At 53.1% G+C, this 20199-nt stretch overlaps 1 protein-coding gene across 1 annotated transcript; it reads left to right on the top strand.

Annotated features, from left to right (window-relative positions):
* Window positions 1-1778: 1778 nt before the first annotated feature.
* Window positions 1779-20199, top strand: CHFR (checkpoint with forkhead and ring finger domains). The gene is made up of 17 exons (XM_081113881.1): window positions 1779-2056; window positions 4255-4354; window positions 6402-6511; window positions 7300-7359; window positions 7474-7680; window positions 9069-9233; window positions 9520-9679; window positions 10503-10657; window positions 10743-10905; window positions 12955-13097; window positions 14493-14609; window positions 15026-15109; window positions 15616-15686; window positions 16486-16573; window positions 17000-17107; window positions 17738-17810; window positions 19041-20199. Exons 1-17 carry the CDS (start codon window positions 1924-1926, stop codon window positions 19081-19083), a joined length of 1980 nt encoding a protein of 659 aa, XP_080970007.1. The 5' UTR covers window positions 1779-1923; the 3' UTR covers window positions 19084-20199.

Genomic DNA, 20199 nt, shown 5'->3' with positions numbered 1-20199 from the left:
AAAAAAAAGACCGTACCCTTTTATGTAATGATGTTTACTTTGAATTTATATTAGTTCACACAAACACTCCATCCATGCTTTTGTTCCGGCCCTCTGGTCCAGTTTAAGAACCCATTGTGGCCCTCGAGTCAAAAAGTTTGCCCACCCCTGGTTTAGCTCATCGCTAACTACAAGGTATTTCGATATACCAAGGTCACTCAGCTCCCAAGTGGCAGAGTTGGCTTGGAACCCCTCTATCTCCCTAGAAATGAAGATAGATACTTAGGATACTATTAATTATTCTGTGTTCATCGCTGTTTAAAACAGCTCAGGTAGCTCAAAATCCTTACGTTTACGTTACTTTCACTGACTAAAGTCAATGACTGAGGGTTTGAAAAAGTCAGGAGCACAAGAGGTACACCTCATTTGCATTACTAGCTATCCTGCTACGGTGTCGTTTTTGACACATTAAGCTTCTTGGGGGTCCCATTTCCCAACAAAACTGAAATGGGACTGTAGTGGTCCTACCGTGTCCGATCCATCCGTGCTGTGAGGAGGGGTGGGGGCCATGATCCCCAGGCCCTGGGGATGTCATTTGAGATATGATCCATTTGTCCACTTGTCAGGATTGTCCACTGACTACAGAATGTATTTATTCTAGCAGCTGTTTTGTGGTTTTCATAAGATATCAGATGCAGAACAAGACTTCCTGTCCATTAAACCAATAGATTATGTTTAAAACAAATGTGGTTGCTTGTGAAATACAGTCTGAGTATCACCAAGGAAAAGCAGGTAGCACAGTTGCTGCACTGCTGGGACGCCATATTCCTGCTTCCCCTGCATCTTCCTCCCTTTGTGGCAGCAGTTTCAATAGTCGTTTGAGCCATGTGCCTCTCAGCAATGGGATTTTATTTTTGCTTACATTTAACAACAATGTGTTCCCTTAGCCCAGCTGGCATGAGGCGAAATGAGACTCATGTAAATAGTCGGCACGCGGAGGCGCTGAGGCCTTATCTTCTCATTTTATTCTTTTGCTAAAGCATTTTAAAGAAAATTATAATGATGACATTTCATCCCTAAATACTTTAGTACTATATCTAAAAATGGCATTTTCCAACATAACCAAGCTATTGTAATAACTCCATCCAAGGAAATCAACAACGATCTCCTACTGTCCAATAACCCAACAGAAAGCATTTCTCAAGATTTACTCTTGTAAAAGGGGAATCTCGGTATCCAGGACACGAGTGGGGTGTGTATGTGTCACATTTAAGTACTTAGTCATCTAAAATAGTTTCCTTGTGAGAGACAACAAAACGAAGGGCTCGTTCCCTGTGGAAGTAAACGTTTTTCCCCATTACACCGTAAGAGTAGATCATATCGGCCTGAAATAACACTGATGGGGTAGCAATGCACCTCACGTCTTAACAGACTTTCTCCGGGGAGTCTGAACTGCTGGGTCTGCGTGCGTCTCTGCGCTTCCCACACGGCTTGAGCATTCCTGTCGGTGCTCCATTGGCAAGTGACTCCGCCTTTTGCCCTAACACGGCATGGGCGGCGGCGACAGCCGAGGTCCGCGAAGACGCAGACCTCCCGGCCAGCACCAAAGATGGCGTCCCGGCCCTCAGCCTCCCATGTGCGCATGCGACACCCCCCCCCCCCCCCGCGTCCACTCTAGCCGCCGCGCTCGGTGGGCGCTTCGCTCAGCCAATCGCAGCCGCGGGCTCCGCCCCCTCGGATCAGCTGAGGAATCCGCGATGTCTGTTGACAGCGGCGGCGGCGCGGCCGGTTCCGGGTTCGGCGCGGGGCGGGGGCTAACCCGGGCGGGCGGCTCGCGGGAGGCGGCGCGGCGGAGGCGCTGAGGCCCGGAGGCCATAGGGCGGAGCCGCGGGCAGCCGCCCGTCCCGACGTTTCCGGGTCGGAGTCTCGACAGATGTGAATCGGATGGAGCAGCCGGGGGAAGGCGAGCAGCCGCCTCCGCAGCAGCCGTGGGGGCGGCTCCTCCGCCTGGACGCCGAGGAGGGCGAGCCGCACGTTCTCCTGCGGAAACCGGAGTGGACCTTCGGGCGGAAGAGAGGTGCTGGCCGGGGCCGGGCACCGGGGTGGGGACGGGAGCTGGGGACCGAGGGCCCGGGTGGGGTCGGAGGGCGGGGACGGGAGCCGGGGTTGGGGCGAGTGGCCGGGTGGGGTCGGAGAACGGGGACCCGGGTCCGGCGCGGGGACGGAGCGCGGGGGCGGGAGCCGTGAGGCCCTGGGCGGGGCGCCGTGCGGACCAGCTTTTCCCGTGAGAGCGGCCATTTATTTACTCACTGGGGTGCGCCCGCCACTGCCGAGTGCTCCGCCGATTGCTTAACCCGGGGACGCCTTCGTGGGGGAGGCGATCGACTCGTCCCCGCGTGCAGTTGCCCAGCCCCGTTACTATTACTGCCCGGAGCACCCCGTCCGACCTCGGTGCTGAGGCCCCGGTGGGGGCGGCGGCCGGAAAGGCAGAGCTCGGTTTAAACAGCGCGCTCAACCCGAGGGCCCCGGAGTTCCCGGAGCCAGAGAACAGCCGGGGATAACGTGGAAATGGACCGCCCGGGTGAGACGCGGCTAAGGCAGCGCTGCAGGGAGCGGGTCGCCGCGGGCCTCCTCCTTAGAAAGAGCTCAAGCCCCCGCACCGGACTTGGGCTTCCCGGTGCCGAGGCCCCTGAAGCACGTGTTGGCCCAGGGACCGGGGAAGCCCAAGTCCCGCAGCTGCCGAGAGAGAAGGTGCCCGGCCCCCCGCCCGCCCCCCCCCCCCGCTTCCTGCCCTGCGGGCCTGCCCACCACCCATCGCGTCATTGACTCGAGAAATGCACTGATCCGGCAGAAAGCAAAACAAAACACAAACACTTAGTTTGCCTGAAAATAAATGATCACTCTGACTGTGTACTTTAAAATAGAGGGAATGAGAAAGACTACTGTTTAAAAGCATGTGTTTTTGGTTTCATTTTATCCCTCATGATGGACGTGCAGCTGTTTTTGTTTTGGGTGGTTTTGTGGGGTTCTCTTTGGTCGTCTTAAATCCCAGGATCAAGTTAATTTTTTTACAACTTTGGAAGTGCTTACCTGTCATTAGAAACTTTTGAAAAACAAACTAATTGTCTTAATTGATGTTATTGGAAGTTTGGTGAAGACCAGAGCCCTGGAGAGGAACTGCCGAGGTTCCGCCTGGCACCCCCCTGATTTGCTGTGCCTTCCTGCCCACTTCACAGTGCCCGCAGAAGTTAGAGGAGATCCCTGGTGTGGGGCGCTTTCAAGGGGCCTGCCTTAAAGCTGGCACTGAATGTGAGCCATTGTTATTATAACGCAGTATCACAGAGTCACTTTACATATTAATACAAGGAGTTAATCTGCTTCCTAATAGAAGTCCTTCTAGTGAATGTATTAACCTTTCCAGCAACACCTAAAGTTGCTGTCCTGGAAGCTGTTAGTCTTTAGATTTAAGGACAGAACAAAGCATTTGAGGATTTTTCTCTTTGCATTTAATGAGGATAGAGGGGTTGTGTTTAGCTATAGCTGCATCCCTTCTGTTTTTAATTTCCTTTTTTTAATATATATTTTTTTATTTCAGAAAGGAAGGGAGAAGGAGAGTGTTAGAATCATTGATCGGCTGCCTCCTGCATGCCCCCTAGTGGGGATGAGTCCGCAACCAGGGCATGTGCCCTTGTTTGGAATCAAACTCGGAACCCTGCAGTTCGCAGGCTGACACTCTATCCACTGAACCACACTAGCTAGGGCTGTTTTTAATTGTCTTAAACATGTATGTGTGCCTATGGTCATTTTCTCAGTCATATTTTATGTGACCCTTTGCCATTGCTTCACTTTTGTATGGTTTGTGAAACTTAGGTTACACAGAGAAGAAATTAAAGACTAAGTTAGAATACTGAAGAATTACATAACTAAACCCGTTGGTATTTTTTAGTATCAGGCCAGCTACATATGTGTGCATGTTGTAAAACTCTCCCCCAGAAGCTGTTGCTGTTTCGCTGGAGGTGTTGATAGGGTGTCCTATCCCCTAATGGACAGTCGGGGAGGTTCAGGACATGTCCCTCCCTCTGCATTCGGGATTAACACTTAAATCCTTTGGAACTTTTTCTTTGCAGCTTCCTGATTGGGCGTTGTCTCCTGAAGTGCATACACCGTGGGCCCTGATTTCCACCCACATGCAAACCTGCTCTCTGAGGTTCAGCAAAGCGCAGTATTGTACAGGGCACCCACAGTCGTATTGAGGAGTCTCCTTCTGTGTTTTAGGTTGCGACCTTTCGTTTCCTGGCAATAAGCTGGTCTCTGGAGATCACTGTAAAATTATTTGGGACGAGGAATCTGGTCAGGTGCTGCTGGAAGATACCAGGTAAGCTCTTTCTGAGCTGCTGTTCCTTTTCGTCTCGTAGCTTCCGGAACCTGACTGGAAGCCAGTGACTGGAGAGGGAATGAGGGTTGGTGTTCTTCACCGTGGTGGCTGGCCAGGCCTCAGGATCTCAGGAAGTGTGCTCCTTGGTAACTGACGGTGTCGGGGACAAAAGACTCGGAACTGGCTTTCACTTGGAAGCCTGGCCCTCTTGTCCCTCTGGTCCTTGGGGCAGGTGGGGTTCTACGTCTCATCACAGTGACCATGCTGCCTCCACAGCCACCCGCCTGCGTCAGTCCTGGCTCTCCTGCATGGGCTGTGTGAGGTATTAGCTTCCTGTGGCTGCTGTAACAAATGACTATAAACTTAGTGGCTAGAGCAGTACAAATCCATGATCTTGAAGTTCTGGCGGTCCGAGTTCCACTCCGGTCTCACTGGACTACAGTCAAGGTGTAGGCAGGGCTGGCTCCTGCAGGTTCCAGGGGAGAATCCCTTCCCTGCCTTTTCCAGCTCTCAGAGCCGCTGCGTTCCTTGGTGAGGTCTGGAGGGACGGGGTGCTCTGCACAGTCCGAGTGAGTGGGGGGTGCAGATCTGGACCGGAGATGAGAGCAGGAAGGCCCGATGGCCATGCTGTCGCCTGAGCGCGGTGGGATGTCGCCCCCCCAGGGGGTAAGCAGCAGAGTGAAAGCAGGTGGTTTGCTTAGGGAGAGCTGAGCGTGCAGCATGAGGAGAAGCCCAGCAGTGGAGGCGCTAGCGGTTTTGTGACTGTGCCGTCAGGTTTTCTAAGGGAAGTTTTCCTGGGACGTAGCACAGCCCTCCAGTGACATGCTGTCTGTGGCTGTTTTCACACAGCAGTGGCAGAGCTGAGTAATGGGGATGGAGACTGCGTGACCGCACAGCCCGCACTGTCTGCTGTATGGCTTGTGGTGCGGCCTTCTCTCCTGTCAGGTCTGCACTCAGGAGTCCTCGGGGAAGCCTGTCCTGTCCGTCTGTCCCTGCCAACTGGCCCTCTCCCACCAGCAGTGTGTCCTGACCGCATGGAGTGACCCTGACTGCAGGGCCCCACCTTCTCCAGTAGACAGCCCACTAATGAGCTGACTTAGGTCGCGGCTGCTGGAGGGATGGGCTGGTCTGTGGACGGAGCTAAGTGCACAGGCAGGTGGGAAACTGGAAATCAAAGCCCAGAGCTGCTAGTGCAAGTCCAGGCTCCACCAGGAGGCAAGTGGAGGAAGAGGCCCTGAGCAGCAGAGACGCTAAAGACTTGACCAGACTGACGGGCTGCTGGTTGGGCTGCAGTAAGGGGACATTTTCCTCGAGGGAGTTGTAAGGTGGCACTTGCGTCTTTGCCTCCTCAAATGTTTACATCGTTCTTCTGAGTGTTGGACCATTTTCAACGTGCTAATTTTCTATTGACATATAATGGACACACAGTATTGTATTAGTTTCAGGTGTACATCTTAGTGATTCAGTGTTTATGTACATGATGATATGATCCGTGATGAGTCTGGCCACCAGCTGTCACCTTACACAGCTGTCACAGTAGTGTTGACTGGATTCCCTGTGCTGTACTTCCCATCCCATGATCATCTCCTTTATAGGTGGAAGTTTGCACCTCTTAAACCCCTTCACCTATTTCAACTGGCCCTTCAGCCCCTCCCCACTCTAGTAACTCTGTTCTGTTTTGTTTTTTAGATTCTACCTATAAGTGAGATCATGGTATTTGTCTTTCTCTGTCTGACTTACGTCACTCAGCACAGTACCATCTCAGCACAGGTCCATGCGCGTTGTTGCAAATGGCAATATTTCATTCTATTTTACAGCCACGTCACATTCCATTGTATATACACACCACTTTTTCTTTTTCCCGTCATCTGTCGATGGGCACGTAGGGCACTTGCACATCGTGGCTGTTGTGCATGCTGCTGCAGTGAGCATAGGCTTGCACGTATCCAAGGGGTAGGATGACCTGCTTCCTTTTGATGGTAGAACAGGAGATGTTTAGCTTCCAGTGATGTTAGGCAGGATGAATTGCACCTTGTTGTCTCCGCAGCACCAATGGCACGGTGATTAATGCGCTGAAGGTTGTGAAGAAGCAGACTTGTCCTTTGCAGACGGGCGATGTCATCTACGTGGTGTACAGGAAGAATGAGCCAGAGCACAGTAAGAGGGAGCCCGCTGGGTGGACACCTGCGTGCTGTGCGGTGGGGACGTCCTGCTGTAGCCGGGATGCTTCGTGGAAAGAGTCTGTTGAAGCAGACTTTTCCTGTAGGAACGTTCGTGTTAGCTCTTTACTGTTTATGGAGGTTCTTGTGAGGGTAGTGTCTGTTCAAGATTGGGAGAGTTGACCTTGCCGTCTGAGCCCCTGGCCTTCTTCAAAACAGACTGGCGTGGTCATGACCGTGAACCTTCGTGGCAGCCACGGAGAAGGGAGTGGGGCTGGGTTAGGTGTAGAATAAAGGAAATCTGCGTTGGGGGAATAAGACCCAAGAGCAGGGGTGGAGACCCCGGGTGGAGATTTTGGAGACTGTGCAGGAGAGAGCAGCGCTCCCACGGCTCCACTAGGCCTTTTCAGCTGGAGCGTCTGTGTCTGTGGAGGAAGCATGATACTGGGCAAGGAGAGGGAGGAATCTTTCAAAGGTTTCTCCCGAAACAGAGAGAAGGGCCGGCCCCTGGCCACACAGAAGGGACAGGAAGGCAGATTCTTGGCTTGGCCGGTGCTGTGCCTCCCTTTGTCGGCCTCCTGACTCCAGACATGTTCTCCTGAGGCTTAAAGTTGGTTCAGATGTTTTGGGTCATTTGCTTTATAAACCCTGTAACTGGTGAACGTTGTTAGTGGCTGAATAGTCAGATAGTCAGCAGGACAAAGTGGCTGGGGGGAAGAGAAGAGAAAAATGAGCTTGGCTTGGTGCACGGGCCAACACTGGTCTGACCGGGCTCATTCCTTCCAGACGTGGCGTACCGCTACGAGGCGCTAAATGAGAAGCAAGGCGGGGCACGGGAATCCTCCGGTGAGTGCCATCACAGCAGGGGACTTGAGTGTGAGGAGCCACTCCACCTGCTGGCCTGGACAGCAGCGGTGCTGCGAGCCCTGACGACTCCTGCTGCTGCTCTTGTGCTTACAGAAGCCAAAAAGGAAAACATGTTCCACGCGACCAAAGATACCTCAGGTGCAGGGCGAGGGGACCAGCCACAGGACCTGCCGTCGTCGCCCACCACTCAGGCGTTCTTTGAGGAGCCACAGCCATCGACATCCACGTCGGACCTCTTCCCTGCAACCTTTGCCTCTTCCCTGGAGCCCCCCGCAGGGCAAGTGCCAGCCTCCAGCCCTGGTGAGACGGGGGTCTTGGTTCTGTTTACTCATCCTGGCTGATGTTGTTCTGAGACAGATCCGGCCACTGAGGAACTCTGAGGGCAGCAGGCACCAGGCTCTGGGCAGTAAGGTTTCTGGGCAAGAGATACTCTTGTTCCAGCCCCAGGAGAAATGCTGAGGTCAGAGGCTGTGGTGCCATAGAGCTTCGTGCAGCTCTGTTGGGATATAGTTCACATACCATCAAATCACCTGGCAACTACTCGTCTGCATGGGTCTCTGGATTTGCCTCAGGACATTTCATGTAAACAGGACCCCACTCTATGTGGCCTTTGTTTCTGGTTCCTTTCGATGAGCATCATGTTTTCAAGACTCTTCTCGAGCAGCATATTCTTTCAAACCAGTTTTGCTTATTTTGGTCCTGCCACATGAATTCCTTACCTCCCTGCTTTCTGGAGGAAATGCAGACTATCTAGCTGCAGTGTGATGTGTTATTACAACATTGATTTCCTACATTGCACCACACTATACATATTAACATTTGTAGCTGTTCTTCCGTGTTTTTCCTCCACATGATCTTTAGAATTAGCTTTTCTGTAAGCAAATTGTTCAGATGGAATTGTGTAAACTTGGGGAAATTTTCCTATTTGGGTACCTAAGCGTATCCTAGCAAAGTAACTGCAGTAAATACTTCCAAGGCTCCTGCTAAATGTGGGGTAGGTGCCAAGCACTTGTGTTAATTCTCACCGTGAGCATCATCATAGTCTTCCTTCTTGAGAGAGAAGCCCGACGGAGCATGGAGGCCCGAGTGAGCATCAGAGCCAGGACCCGCCCGGGAGCTGCCCCTTTCCTTCCCTTGGTGCACGAGATGATTGGTTCCCAAAACAATTCTAACTTTTTTCTTTCAGCTGCAATAGGCCCATTTTTCCCCCAAAATAACAACACTTAACCATTTGAATAGTACAGACTAGATATGTATTGTAATATAATACCATAAACGAGGTCTTTACTAGATAAAGGTTATTGGAAAGATTTTTTACCTTTCTGTCAAATTCATTCCATTTATGACTCTGCTTCTTGCTTTTGAAGACAGCACTTTCCCCAGGAGTCAGCTTTCTCCCTGTTTTCTTTGTCACCTTGGGAAACAGTTCTCACTCTCCACCCCTGCTTGCCTAGTCTTCCTCTTACACCCTCTTCTGCAAGCTCTCTCTCTCCGTGAGCTTGTGTCAGCAGTGTGGGTTATGTGGTGACTCGCGTGAGGATTGGCCCCGGGGAGACGAAACGTCCCAGGCTGATCCCCGTCACAGATGTCTGCGTTTCTCCCTGAGGATGTGCTGTGTGCCCAGCTCCACGAGCTCAGTGACATTCCGAGGGGGTGGATCAGAATGTTTCCTACTTGTCTCTCCACAGCTGCCAGAGGTGCCAGCGTCTCCCCGAAAGGGTGTGGTGCACCTGTGACAAGTGAGGAGCCCTCCAGCATCCCGTCAGTTGTCCCCAGAGAAGGAGCATCCCTTCCTCCATCGGAACCGCAGGATCCAGAGGGCCTGGAGCCCATTACGAAGAGAATGAGAGGAGGTCAGAGTCTCACGGTTTGTTTCCATAGAAATGATATTGGACACAGCTGCTGCTGGACAGTTGGGCCTTCACTCTTACCCACGTCTCCTGAACATCTTCTTTACGTCATGAACTGTTCTTCTAAAGCAAAACTTGAGTGTCCTGCAATGTGAGACGTAAGGGCCTGTTAAAATGCCCTTCAAACGCTGTCAAGGACTGTTCTGCCTGCAGGTTAACACTCGTAAAACAAGAGCACGCCTGTTTCCTCCTTGCTGTGACAGTCACAATGTGTCCCTTCCTTTTGCAGATGGGGAGCCCAACCTGAAACTGCACTTGCTGGTCGCTGACCAGGGTAGGGACACCCACAGCACCCTCGAGGAGGTCAGAGCTGCGGCCGAGAAGCCTGACAAGATGGAGGAGACGCTCACGTGCATCATCTGCCAGGACCTGCTGCATGACTGCGTGAGGTGTGCGCACGTGGGGGCGGGGCCGAGGAGGAAGCAAGCCCTGGGTCGCATTTGGGGTCGGGTCCATGGCAACAAGCTGAAAACCTGGCCCCAGTGGCCAAGGCTCCAGACTAATGTGGCAGTGGCCTTGGCTGACACGATCATGTCTACCTAAGTGGTTGTCCACCTCAGATGTAGACCAGGTGAATGTACCTGGCTAAGGAAACGTATAGCTAACATAGAAGGAAGGTCCCAGGTGTGGCTTCCGGAGAACCCTCGCTCCTTGCTTTGCTTCAGGGAAGAGTTAACTTGTCCGAGTTTCCGCTTAAACGCAGACCTTTGCGCTTGGTGTCTCCGAGCCTCCAGTTCCTGAAGTCACAGTGTGTTCTCAGGACCCCCTTGGATCAGAACAGCCACACGGCCTCTCGTTTCTCTTCATTAACAAGGACCGAGTGAGAGTAGCTTAGGTTGAACACTGTTTTCACGGGGGGGGGGGGGGGGGGGCGTTTCTCAGGTGGTATGTGGGAGTCAGGCGCAATCCCAGTCACGAACAGAAGTTGCAGATCTGCTAGCTGTGGGCAGCACGCAGCACAGGCTCCGGGCCCTGCTGAGGCGAGAGCCCTGGGGGCCGGGGGTGTGCTTGCTTTTCTGTTCTGTACTCACCCTCAGCCTGAGCAAGGCCACCTCCTCCTCTGGGGAAAGAGGCAGCGTGCGTGACCGGGCATCCCAGCTTCTGATGCTCCCGGCAGGCCGTGCCCTGGGGACAGGGCTGCTGTGGCGGGTGGGCAGGCGCTCCACCTGCAAGTGCTCTGCAGGGCGTCTGAAGACCTGTCCTCATGCTCAGCCTGCAGCCCTGCATGCACACCTTCTGTGCGGCCTGCTACTCGGGCTGGATGGAGCGCTCCACGCTGTGCCCCACATGCCGCTGCCCAGTCGAGCGGATCTGTAAAAACCACATCCTCAACAACCTGGTGGAGGCCTACCTTCTCCAGCACCCAGGCAAGTGGGCAGCCGCCAGCTCCTGGAGACCAGGGTGTGTCCCCAGGGCCCGCCTGCCAGCAGAGCTATGTCCTTTGAATTCCAGACAAGAGTCGCAGCGAGGAAGATGTGCGGAGCATGGCCACCAGGAACAAGATCACTCAGGACATGCTGCAGCCCAAAGTCAGGAGGTCTTTCTCAGACGAGGAGGGCAGTTCGGAGGACCTGCTGGACCTGTCAGATGTGGACAGTGAATCCTCGGATGTTAGGTGAGCCTGCACCTGGCAGGGAGTGGGGCGGGCTCTACCCTGAGCGGTCATCTCCCTGCTGTTCTGGGCTCGCTTCCTGCCTGGGACTTTGGATAGTGACTTCCCGGCTTGAATGTGGCAGGGAGTGGAGGGCACTGAGAGCAGCTCCCGCTCCGTGACTGGGAGGGGCACCGGCTGCCCGCCTCCTTCAGCACCTTCCTTTTCCCAAGTATACATGGAGCATTCTGTTTGGTTGTTGCTTGCCTGTACCTGTTTCCAGCTTATTGAGATGTGATTGACGTGCAGCATTCTGTACGTTTAAAGTGTATGGCATGGTTGAGCTCTGTGAGATGATGGCCACAGTGGCTCTACCCTTCCACTTGCTGGCTTCTCCTCACACATTGGCTCACCGGCCGTGACAGTTGGGTTGAACATGTTCCCTGTCCCACGGAAGCACACTTCTCTGTAGCTTGTCCAGGACCATGAAGTCTACAGCGTACATTCCAAGGTTTATCGTTTGTCAGGGTGTTAATGCAGAATCGCCACTGTCTCTGGCCGAGAGGTTGCAGTTTTCGTTTTTGTTCTTTTAAAGAAAAGTGTATTGCTTTTAGAGAGAGAAGAGGGGAGAGGGAGAATCATGGATAAGCTGCTTCGTGCAAGCCCCCATGGGATTGAGCCCACAGCCCAGGGCTGGCCCCGACTAGGAATTGAACCGGCGGCCTGTTGGTGCATCAGATGACACGCAGCCAGCTGAGCCACCTGGCCAGGGCAGGAGGATGCCATTCTGGGAGACTGTGTTTTATCTGCTGTGGGATGCTGAGGCTCCTGGCTCAGAAGGCCAGGGTCTGAATTTTTACATCAGGTCATGGTAGTTAAAAAGTCAGCAATACCACCCCAAATTTTTTTCATTATTTCTTTTCACAAAACTTCACAAATAACAAGCAAAAAGGAAACCAAAAATTACTTTAGTGCAAACACCTTGTTTATCCATCTGGCCACTCAGATCTGTGTCACAAACACTTTTTTAGCAAAGTACATGGGCTGCACTTAGAAGTGACTAGGAGCATGTGGCTTGACCATGCCCCCGACTGTGTGGTCTTGTGATGTTCTGACGCAGGAGCAGTGCTGCAGTGGTTTCTGCCCTAGTAGTTTCGTGCTCATGTCCAGTCATTTCTCGGCGAGGAGCAGGTGGAAGGGGTCCAGTTAGGCTCGAGTCTGAGCGGGAGGGGCCTCGCTGGGCTCTGACATGGGTGTCCTCAAATGCCCCGCAGAAAGGTCTGGGGTGCTCTTGGTGGACGAGGTTGAGCCTCTTCTCAAGGCTTGTGTGTTTTCTAGTCGGGTCTGACCCATTCTTCCCTCGCTGGTTCCTGCCATTGGTGCAGCCCAGGGAGGCGTTTTCAGGCTGAGATCAGGGGTCCCTGTGTGTCATTCATGGGTGGTTCTCACTGCCCGCCGTGTGGAAGCTCAGCTGCACTGCATGAGGTCAGGTGGTGCAGGGCTCCTGCTGGCCACTGGGAAGGCTCCTGAGGACACAGTGCTCACCCATGGTGCCTTTGCTCTGATTTTCACGATGTGCAGACATTTCCTGGGTGGCCAGGGTGACAGTCCTGCATACCCTGGGGGGCCTGAGAGCACCTCTGAATGCGGTACCCAGCTCGCCCAGCATCGAACCTTGGAGAGCGCGTCCTGTTCCCTGTGGGGACCGAGTGGCCGTGCCCCTGGGACATCTTGCAAAGCGAGGGGTGGGCCAACGATGCCTCTGGACCCCAGGAGCAGCTGAGGGGCAGGGGCTCTGGAATCCGTACAGGAAAGGGAGCTGGGAGGTGGCAGAGAGCAGAGCCTTCTGATTGCTGCTGCTCTGGGGTGAGCAAGGACAGTGGGGTGCTCACCACGGAGCACTCACTGGGCCACAGCAGATGCTACGGGGCTGAGCCTGAAGTGGTGATGAGGTCCACGAACAGAGAGGGCACTGCCAGGCCCGGGGATCTGACCTTTTCCATCACCACCTCCCCCACCCCTGAGCGCGGCTGTCCCCTAGCCCAAGTTCAGGTCTGTGTGCTCCCCTTGCAGTCAGCCGTGCATCGTGTGCAGACAGTGCCCTGAGTACCGAAGGCAGATGGGACCGCCCCTGCTCTGCTCAGGGCCAGGCAGCGAGCAGGGGCCACCACAGGCCTCTGGTGACACACCATCGACCTCTGCCAGCGTCACGACAGGTGAGACAGCCGTGCCCTCTGTGCTGTGGCTCTGCTACGACCACTTGGGATGCAGCTGCATTTCTGCTGATTCCTCTCTGCTCTCCTGCCCTCTGCCTCCGGTGGTCCCACCCCTCTCATACCAGTAGCTTGCTGCTTCTCATATCTGTTTTGGGCCTCTGCTCCTGGCCACTCCCGGGGATTCAGTCCTGATTCTCACACTCGCCCCCCACAGCCACTGCTCGGCTGGCATTCCTAGTGTTGCTTACCAAAGCCAAATGGGCATCACACACGGGCCCTTCCAGTGAGAGACTGGCCTCTTCCCAGCAATGGGCCGTGGTGTTCCCAGAGCCACCCTCAGCCCCGTCTGCCCACTGCCTGGTTCCAGTGGAGTGGCCCAGGGCATCCAGAAAGGGAGCGTGGACACAAGTAATCTATGGGTTATGACCCACACAGGGCCAGGGATTGAACCTGCAACCCAGATACATGCCCCTGATCAGGAATTGAACCCGCAACCCTTTGGAGTGTAGACACTCCAACAACTGAACAACACTGGCCAGGGCCAGAACCACATTCTCTCTTTTTTAAAAAAAATATATTGATTTTTTTACAAAGAGAAAGGGAGAGGGATAGAGTGTTAGAAACATCGATGAGAAACATGGATCTGCTGCCTCCTGCACACCCCTACTGGGGATGCGCCCACAACCAAAGTACATGCCCTTGACCGGAATCAAACCTGGGACCCTTCAGTCCGCAGACCAACGCTCTATCCACTGAGCCAAACCGGTTAGGGCCAGAGCCACATTCTTAACCAGCTGCCACAATGCCATGCCGTGGCTCTCAGTGACTTCCCATGGGGTAGGCCACGTGCACAGGGATGGACAGTGCAGTGCTCGGTTACCTGCTGACTGCCACTCACCAGGTGACAAAATGAAGACGGAAGTCCCCATCGGGACAGGGCCTGGAGCAAGTGTGCGTGCTCAGAGCCCGTGGCGCTGCATGGCCGGCTGGGGCACGTGCACACAGTGTCTGGTGCAGGTCAGCTGTTTTGCTGCCAGGCCTGTTCATTTATTTGGAGGATGCTGAGGTTAAATATAAAACTCACTTTATTGTTTTATGGTGCGTGCTCTGTAGGTTGACCTTTCTTTGTAGGAAATGGCAGAAAACCTTCATGATCTTTGAAATCTTGGAATAGCCACTGAACCAAATCATAACTTGGGTTGTTTTCAGTCTATTTAGACTCCTTCATTTCAGTGGTAGACTATCAGTTGCTGTTGAGAATAGGTCTGACTTCTCCCTGGGTGTTCGTGTAGGTCTGTCCTCTTGTGCACTTTGTAGACACCCCTCTAGATGTTTTCTGATCAGCTCCCTCTGCCTGTGTCCTGACGCCCCGGCTTGAACATCCTGTCTGTTCAGCCCAGGATTACGTGTGCACCCTGCAAGGAAGTCACGCCATATGCACCTGCTGCTTCCAGCCCATGCCCGACCGGAGGGCAGAGCGTGAGCAGGACCCCCGCATCGCCCCCCAGCAGTGTGAGTACAGGGTGTGTGCGTGTTTGTCTGAGTGACCTCCCACCGCAAAGCCTTGCCTGTGTGTCCTTCAGTCTCAGGATTCCAAGCATGATTGACATTTGTGTGTGGTGGGAAGTGAGCACGCAGTTTTGTGTTCCATTGCAAAGTCCTGTCCCTGTGCGGCCTTTCCCACACTGGTGAGGCCGTTCCCACCACACACCGTGTTCGGTTCTCTTTCTGGAGTCTGCATCATACCTCTGTCCCCCCATCAGGGCCACAGTCATTCTGTCAGCGTCACTTACATCTGGTAGATAAATACGATGCTTTGATGTAAAGTTTGGGAGTTGCTGTGACATCGAGTTTGTTGTTTACCTGATGGCCCTTTGCCTTGGTTCCTCACTGAGGTGTCCTGCCTGGTGACTGTGCTGTTCCCACAGGTGCCGTCTGCCTGCAGCCTTTCTGTCACCTGTACTGGGGCTGCGCCCGGACCGGCTGCCTCGGCTGCCTGGCCCCCTTCTGTGGTAACGCCGCTCTCAGCTGGTCGCTTCAGCCCCGCATGTTCTCTTGGTGCACGTGAGGGCGGGACAGGGTGGCATGGCCTGTTGTGTGCCAGAGGAGGAGAAAGCCACTGTAGGTCACTACAAATTAACTACCTTTTCCTGAACGCTGCCTGGGTTTGCCATTAAAAAGTATTAGCTTAGCATCAAGCAATAACAGGAGAATTCAGGGGATCCTGAGTTCAAAGCCAGGAAGCTTGTGTGTGCACAAGGATCCCCAACCCTGAAGAGGCACAGGCTGACTACAGCCTTCAGACCTGTGACGGCAGCCCAGGCGCTGAGGGACTTGGAGAGCTGGCATGTCCGGAGGGAGGGAACGGAGGTCATTGCGCGTGTTCTCGGCGTAAAGTTACATTTTGTTGTGCAGCTTTTTGTTCTCTGTAGACTCTGTGGTGAAGGAAACGTGGTCATCTTAGCTGTCGGGCAGAACATCTATAAAACGGGTAACATTGCTTCCCTTCACCCGACAGAACTCCACCTGGGCGACAGGTGTCTGGACGGGGTGCTGAACAACAACAACTACGAGTCCGACATCCTGAAGGTACGTGGGTCAGGCCAGGGCCGAGGAGACCTCCCCAGAACTTTCTCAGTTACTGAAATAACTGCGTTTTCTGACTCTCAGCACCCTGTTGGTATATGTCTGTTCCCCCATATTCCAAAAACCAGGCGTGTCCTTCATGCCCATCATGCCCATCATGCCATGACTCCACAGCAACTGGTTCTATGGCTCCACTCCTGCTCACAGGAGGCGAGCCCGGCTCTTAGAATTGCAGTGTGCACATCAGTCCCTCGCCACAGACTTAGCTTCACCCCATTTCCCTGCAGCATCCCCTGTAGGACTGCGACCTTCTCACCTGCATGCACGCCCCTGAGCACCTCTGTCCTGGGTGGATGTGCACGTGGCCCTTCCTGTGGGTTTGCACGGCAGGAGCCGAGCAGCTCCGCGTGTGAAGGACAGAGTGCAGACCCAGACCCTCAGCTTCCTGGTCCCCTCCTCACGGGCCGGTTGCTTTCCTGCATGGCTCCGGCCAAGGTCGGTGGCTCACACTCCTGTGCTGGGCACGCCCTGCAGAGGGGTAGAGTGTGTGTGACTACACTGGCGGTTTGGGAGCCGGCTGCCTGCTGAGGCTTTGAAGGAGCATCTGGACACGCATCCTGTGCACTGGTTTGTGGGCATGATGCCATATTGGAAGCAGGCCCCAGAAAGGCGGCGGCTGCCCTCTGCAAAGACCTGCTACAGTTCCTTTGGCTTCATTTACCCACCTTTGAGGGCCTTTACCACCATTTACTCTCTTGTCCAAGCTCCTGTTTTTCCTGTTCCCCTTGTTTTGCCATCACAGAACTACCTGGCGGCCAGGGGTTTGACGTGGAAGAATGTGCTGACTGAGAGCCTGGTGGCTCTGCAGAGGGGTGTGTTCCTACTGTCTGGTAAGCTCCTCTCGAGAACATTGGCGCTGTCCATGGTCCCTGGCTCTCACCTTCCTTGCACAGCTTCCTTTGTGATGTTTGCTGTGGGCACTCAAAGTTACAGGCCCTTTCTTATGTGCGTGTGGTTTTGGTGGCATACTTGGAAGTAGCTCAAGAGAAAAGTTAGATTTATCCTTCTCAGTACTTTTTTGGATTTAAAAAAATATTTAAATTTTTAATCCCAGTGGACTTGTTTTGCAGTAAGGAAATACATTGGCATCCGGATTGGTTTTGTTCTTATTTCCCAAACGTCTAGCTCACTGTCTCCCCTTTTATGGATCAGCACGTTAGTTCCCCGCTAGTTTGCATGGCCACGTATGTCCTGCTGTTGTGGACACTGATGCTCCTGATGTCTGGCCATGCCCGCATGAGGCTGTGTTCTTCCAGATTACAGAGTCACGGGCAGCACCGTGCTGTGCTACTGCTGCGGCCTGCGAAGCTTCCGGGAGCTGGCCTACCAGTATCGGCAGAACATTCCGGCCTCTGAGTTGCCAGGTAAGGAACCCCCTCCCCACTCATCTCACTGCTGTTTTCTGTGGCTTCTACCCTCTGGCATAATAGGTAGAAACTCTGTCTGGCTTTGTTGGTATTCCTTTTTTTTTTTTTAAATATATTTTATTGATTTTTTACAGCGAGGAAGGGAGAGGGATAGAGAGTTAGAAACGTCGATGAGAGAGGAACATCGATCAGCTGCCTCCTGCACACCCCCCACTGGGGATGTGCCCGCAACCAAGGTACATGCCCTTGACTGGAATCAAACCTGGGACCCTTTGGTCCACAGGCCGACGCTCTACCCACTGAGCCAGACCGGTCACTGCTTTGTTGGTATTCTTGGCAGAGGCTGCCTGAGTGCCATGCTGTGTCAGGGCCATCGCCCTCCTGGTGTTAGCTCAGGCCCTGGGTGTTGGCTGTGGTGTGGGTTTCTAAAACAAGATGCACAATACACCCTGGAGACAGCTGGAGTGCCCTCGTTTCCTGAGTGGGTTTTCAGTGAGCATTTGCCCTTTCCTGGAACAGGGAGAGGAAACTAGTGGAATGTGCAACAGAATGCTGCCTGTCAGCTCCAGGTGAACCCCCCAGGCTGAGTGTGTGGTGCACGTTACACACTGTGGTTTTCTCTCCTAGTGGCTGTGACTTCCCGTCCCGACTGCTATTGGGGTCGCAACTGCCGCACTCAGGTGAAGGCCCACCACGCGATGTGAGTGCTTCTGTGCGGCTGGGCAGGGCAGCGTCCGCTCGGGTCCTCACGGCTGGAGGGGGCTGACAGTCCTAAGGGAGGCAGACCTTGTTCTCCCAACTGAAGTTTTCAAGTGTTTGGACAAGATGCTATCTCAGCTTGTAGGGATGTTTGTGAACTAGCCAGCTAGCATCCTATATAATTCTATGTAATAAAAGGCTAATATGCAAATTATCCCCTCGACCAGGAATTCAACCAGGGGGCGGGGCCAGCCAGACACCCGCGGCCTCTCCCCCCAGCTTGCCTGGTCCAATCGGCCCCAATCAGCCCGGATCGGGGCAGGCCAGCCGGACCCCACCCATGCACGAATTGGTGCACCAGGCCTCTAGTCTCCTTATAAATATACTACTTTAGTCACATAGTATACAAAGTAGGGTTGTCATTTGGGAACTGTGCTCTCCTGTTATCTCATTTAATGAAACACTTTGCATTGAAATGTTCTCCACATTCCAGTCCTGTAAGCACAGCTGTCATTCCCAGCCGACTCATTTCCAGATCAGTGGCCATGGTCACTGAGACCATCCTTCCCAAGCCACAGGCTCGTGTGCGTGCCATTGCACACTGGATTCTGTCGCTGGTGGTGTGAGCAGGTGACTGTTCGCTCTAAATTGGTCACTCACAGATGTTTCCTACAAGGCTCTTAAAGGAATAAGCTCACCTCCACTTTTTTCTTTTTTAATATATATATTTTTTAATTTCGGGGAGAAGGGAGGAGAGAAAGATAGAAACATCAACGGTGAGAGAGACTCATTGATCAGCTGCCTCCTGCATGCCCCACACTGGGGATTGAGCCTGCATCCCAGGCATGTGCCCTTGACCGGAATCAAACCTGGGACCCTTCAGTCCGCAGGCCGACGCTCTTTCCACTGAGCCATACAGGCTAGGGCTAAGCTCACCTCTACTTTTAAACTGTAGGTGTGTCCATCAGTGTCATGGGGATGCTGAGGACACGCAGCTTTGAGTCTCTTCTCCAAGAAAATTACCTAAAATTTCAATTTCTATTTTAAAGTTTAAAAAGGAGAAAAGAAAGCTTCCTTGGTTAGTTTCTGTGATAGTATTAAACGTATGCTGCTGTGAGCCCCCCATGCACACAATTTCTCATGTGATCGTCCAGCGGGCAATTTCAGAATTGGCTTCTTTGAATAATTCTCTGGTGCCTTTGTGTGTAATCTCACTGCTTTCCCCCTGCAGGAAATTCAATCATATCTGTGAACAGACGAGGTTCAAGAACTAAGCGTTTGAGGATGCACCACGATGGCTTGGAAGTACAGGGCTCCATGACAGCGTGTTTCAGGAAATACTAAATATGAACATTTTAAGGGCATTTTACACTTCCCTCAGGGCATGCTGGGGGTCTGTGCATCCAGCACCTGGTGTGACTTTTTCTGTGGAGGAGACCCTCTCAGTGAGGCCCAGTAGCGGCCTGGAGGGCCTGGGGCTGAGCCTGGGGCCTCCCGAAGTGCTTCAGCCAGAATAGCCACCAGCCGTCCCTCCTCCTGATGGTGATGACACTGTGGTTAAAACGCACATCTCTCTTCAAGAAAAGTTTCATGGGGGAGAGAGGACAGTTTGTCAGAAACATTCTGTTGTTTAAGGAAAAGGTTTACAGGCTGTGCAGTGCCCTGTGGGAAACCCATAGCTCTTACATGCTTTTGTTTTAATAGGTTGATGCTTCTAGTAAGATTTAAAATGCCACAAACTATAGCACAAATAATATAATTTATAATTTACAAATTGACTAAAATTGGGGATAGTATGGTATTTGAAAGCATAAACGTGTTTCTCTTTATTAATAAAAACGTCACCAGGTGTCCAGAACTGCTAACCCTGGACACTGACAGTGCACGGCCCCCTCCCAGGCGTGGGCCAGTTGGGTTGCCACCACCCGGAGCCCACGAGGAAGCAAAGTGCTGGCCCTGCTGCTCCTCCCTCAGCATAGCTGCGGGCCCCACCCAGTGTCCCCATGTTCCTTATTCCTTCCTGAGGGGCCGTGGCCATGGGTGGCCTAAGTGCCAGTTGCAGGTCAGCCCTGGTGGCACCACGACCTCCCTGGAGCCGTCTCTTCCTGCCAAGAGCACGAGGTTGCCTTTCTTTCCACTGGTCCTTGCCCTGTCCTCAGTTGGGTTTGCTGTCATCTGGAATAATACTTGAAGTTTTGTTATTTGTAAAAGAAAAAATGTTTTTTATCTTTTGTTAAAACCACCTGTTATGTTTGTTTGCAAAATTGTAACCTTTTTGCTTCTCAGGAATACAACACAACGGTTGTCTTGCTCTTGATACAGACTGAGAAGCAGCAGTGTGTGTGAGAGAAGGCCTCCTTCCCACATCTAATAAACAAGCCGCGTCTGTT

The sequence above is a fragment of the Myotis nattereri genome (genome assembly GCF_964212035.1).
Source record: "Myotis nattereri genome assembly, chromosome: 19".
Classification (NCBI taxonomy): domain Eukaryota; kingdom Metazoa; phylum Chordata; class Mammalia; order Chiroptera; family Vespertilionidae; genus Myotis; species Myotis nattereri.
This window is presented reverse-complemented; position numbering and strand designations above follow the sequence as displayed.

Bases quoted from the DNA above. Each gene is read 5' to 3' on its own strand.
- CHFR (XM_081113881.1), top strand. From the start codon at position 1,924: ATGGAGCAGCCGGGGGAAGGCGAGCAGCCGCCTCCGCAGCAGCCGTGG. The intron at 10,658-10,742 runs GCAAGTGGGCAG...TTTGAATTCCAG, and splicing joins CTACCTTCTCCAGCACCCAG to ACAAGAGTCGCAGCGAGGAA. The intron at 16,574-16,999 runs GTAAGCTCCTCT...GTGTTCTTCCAG, and splicing joins GGGTGTGTTCCTACTGTCTG to ATTACAGAGTCACGGGCAGC.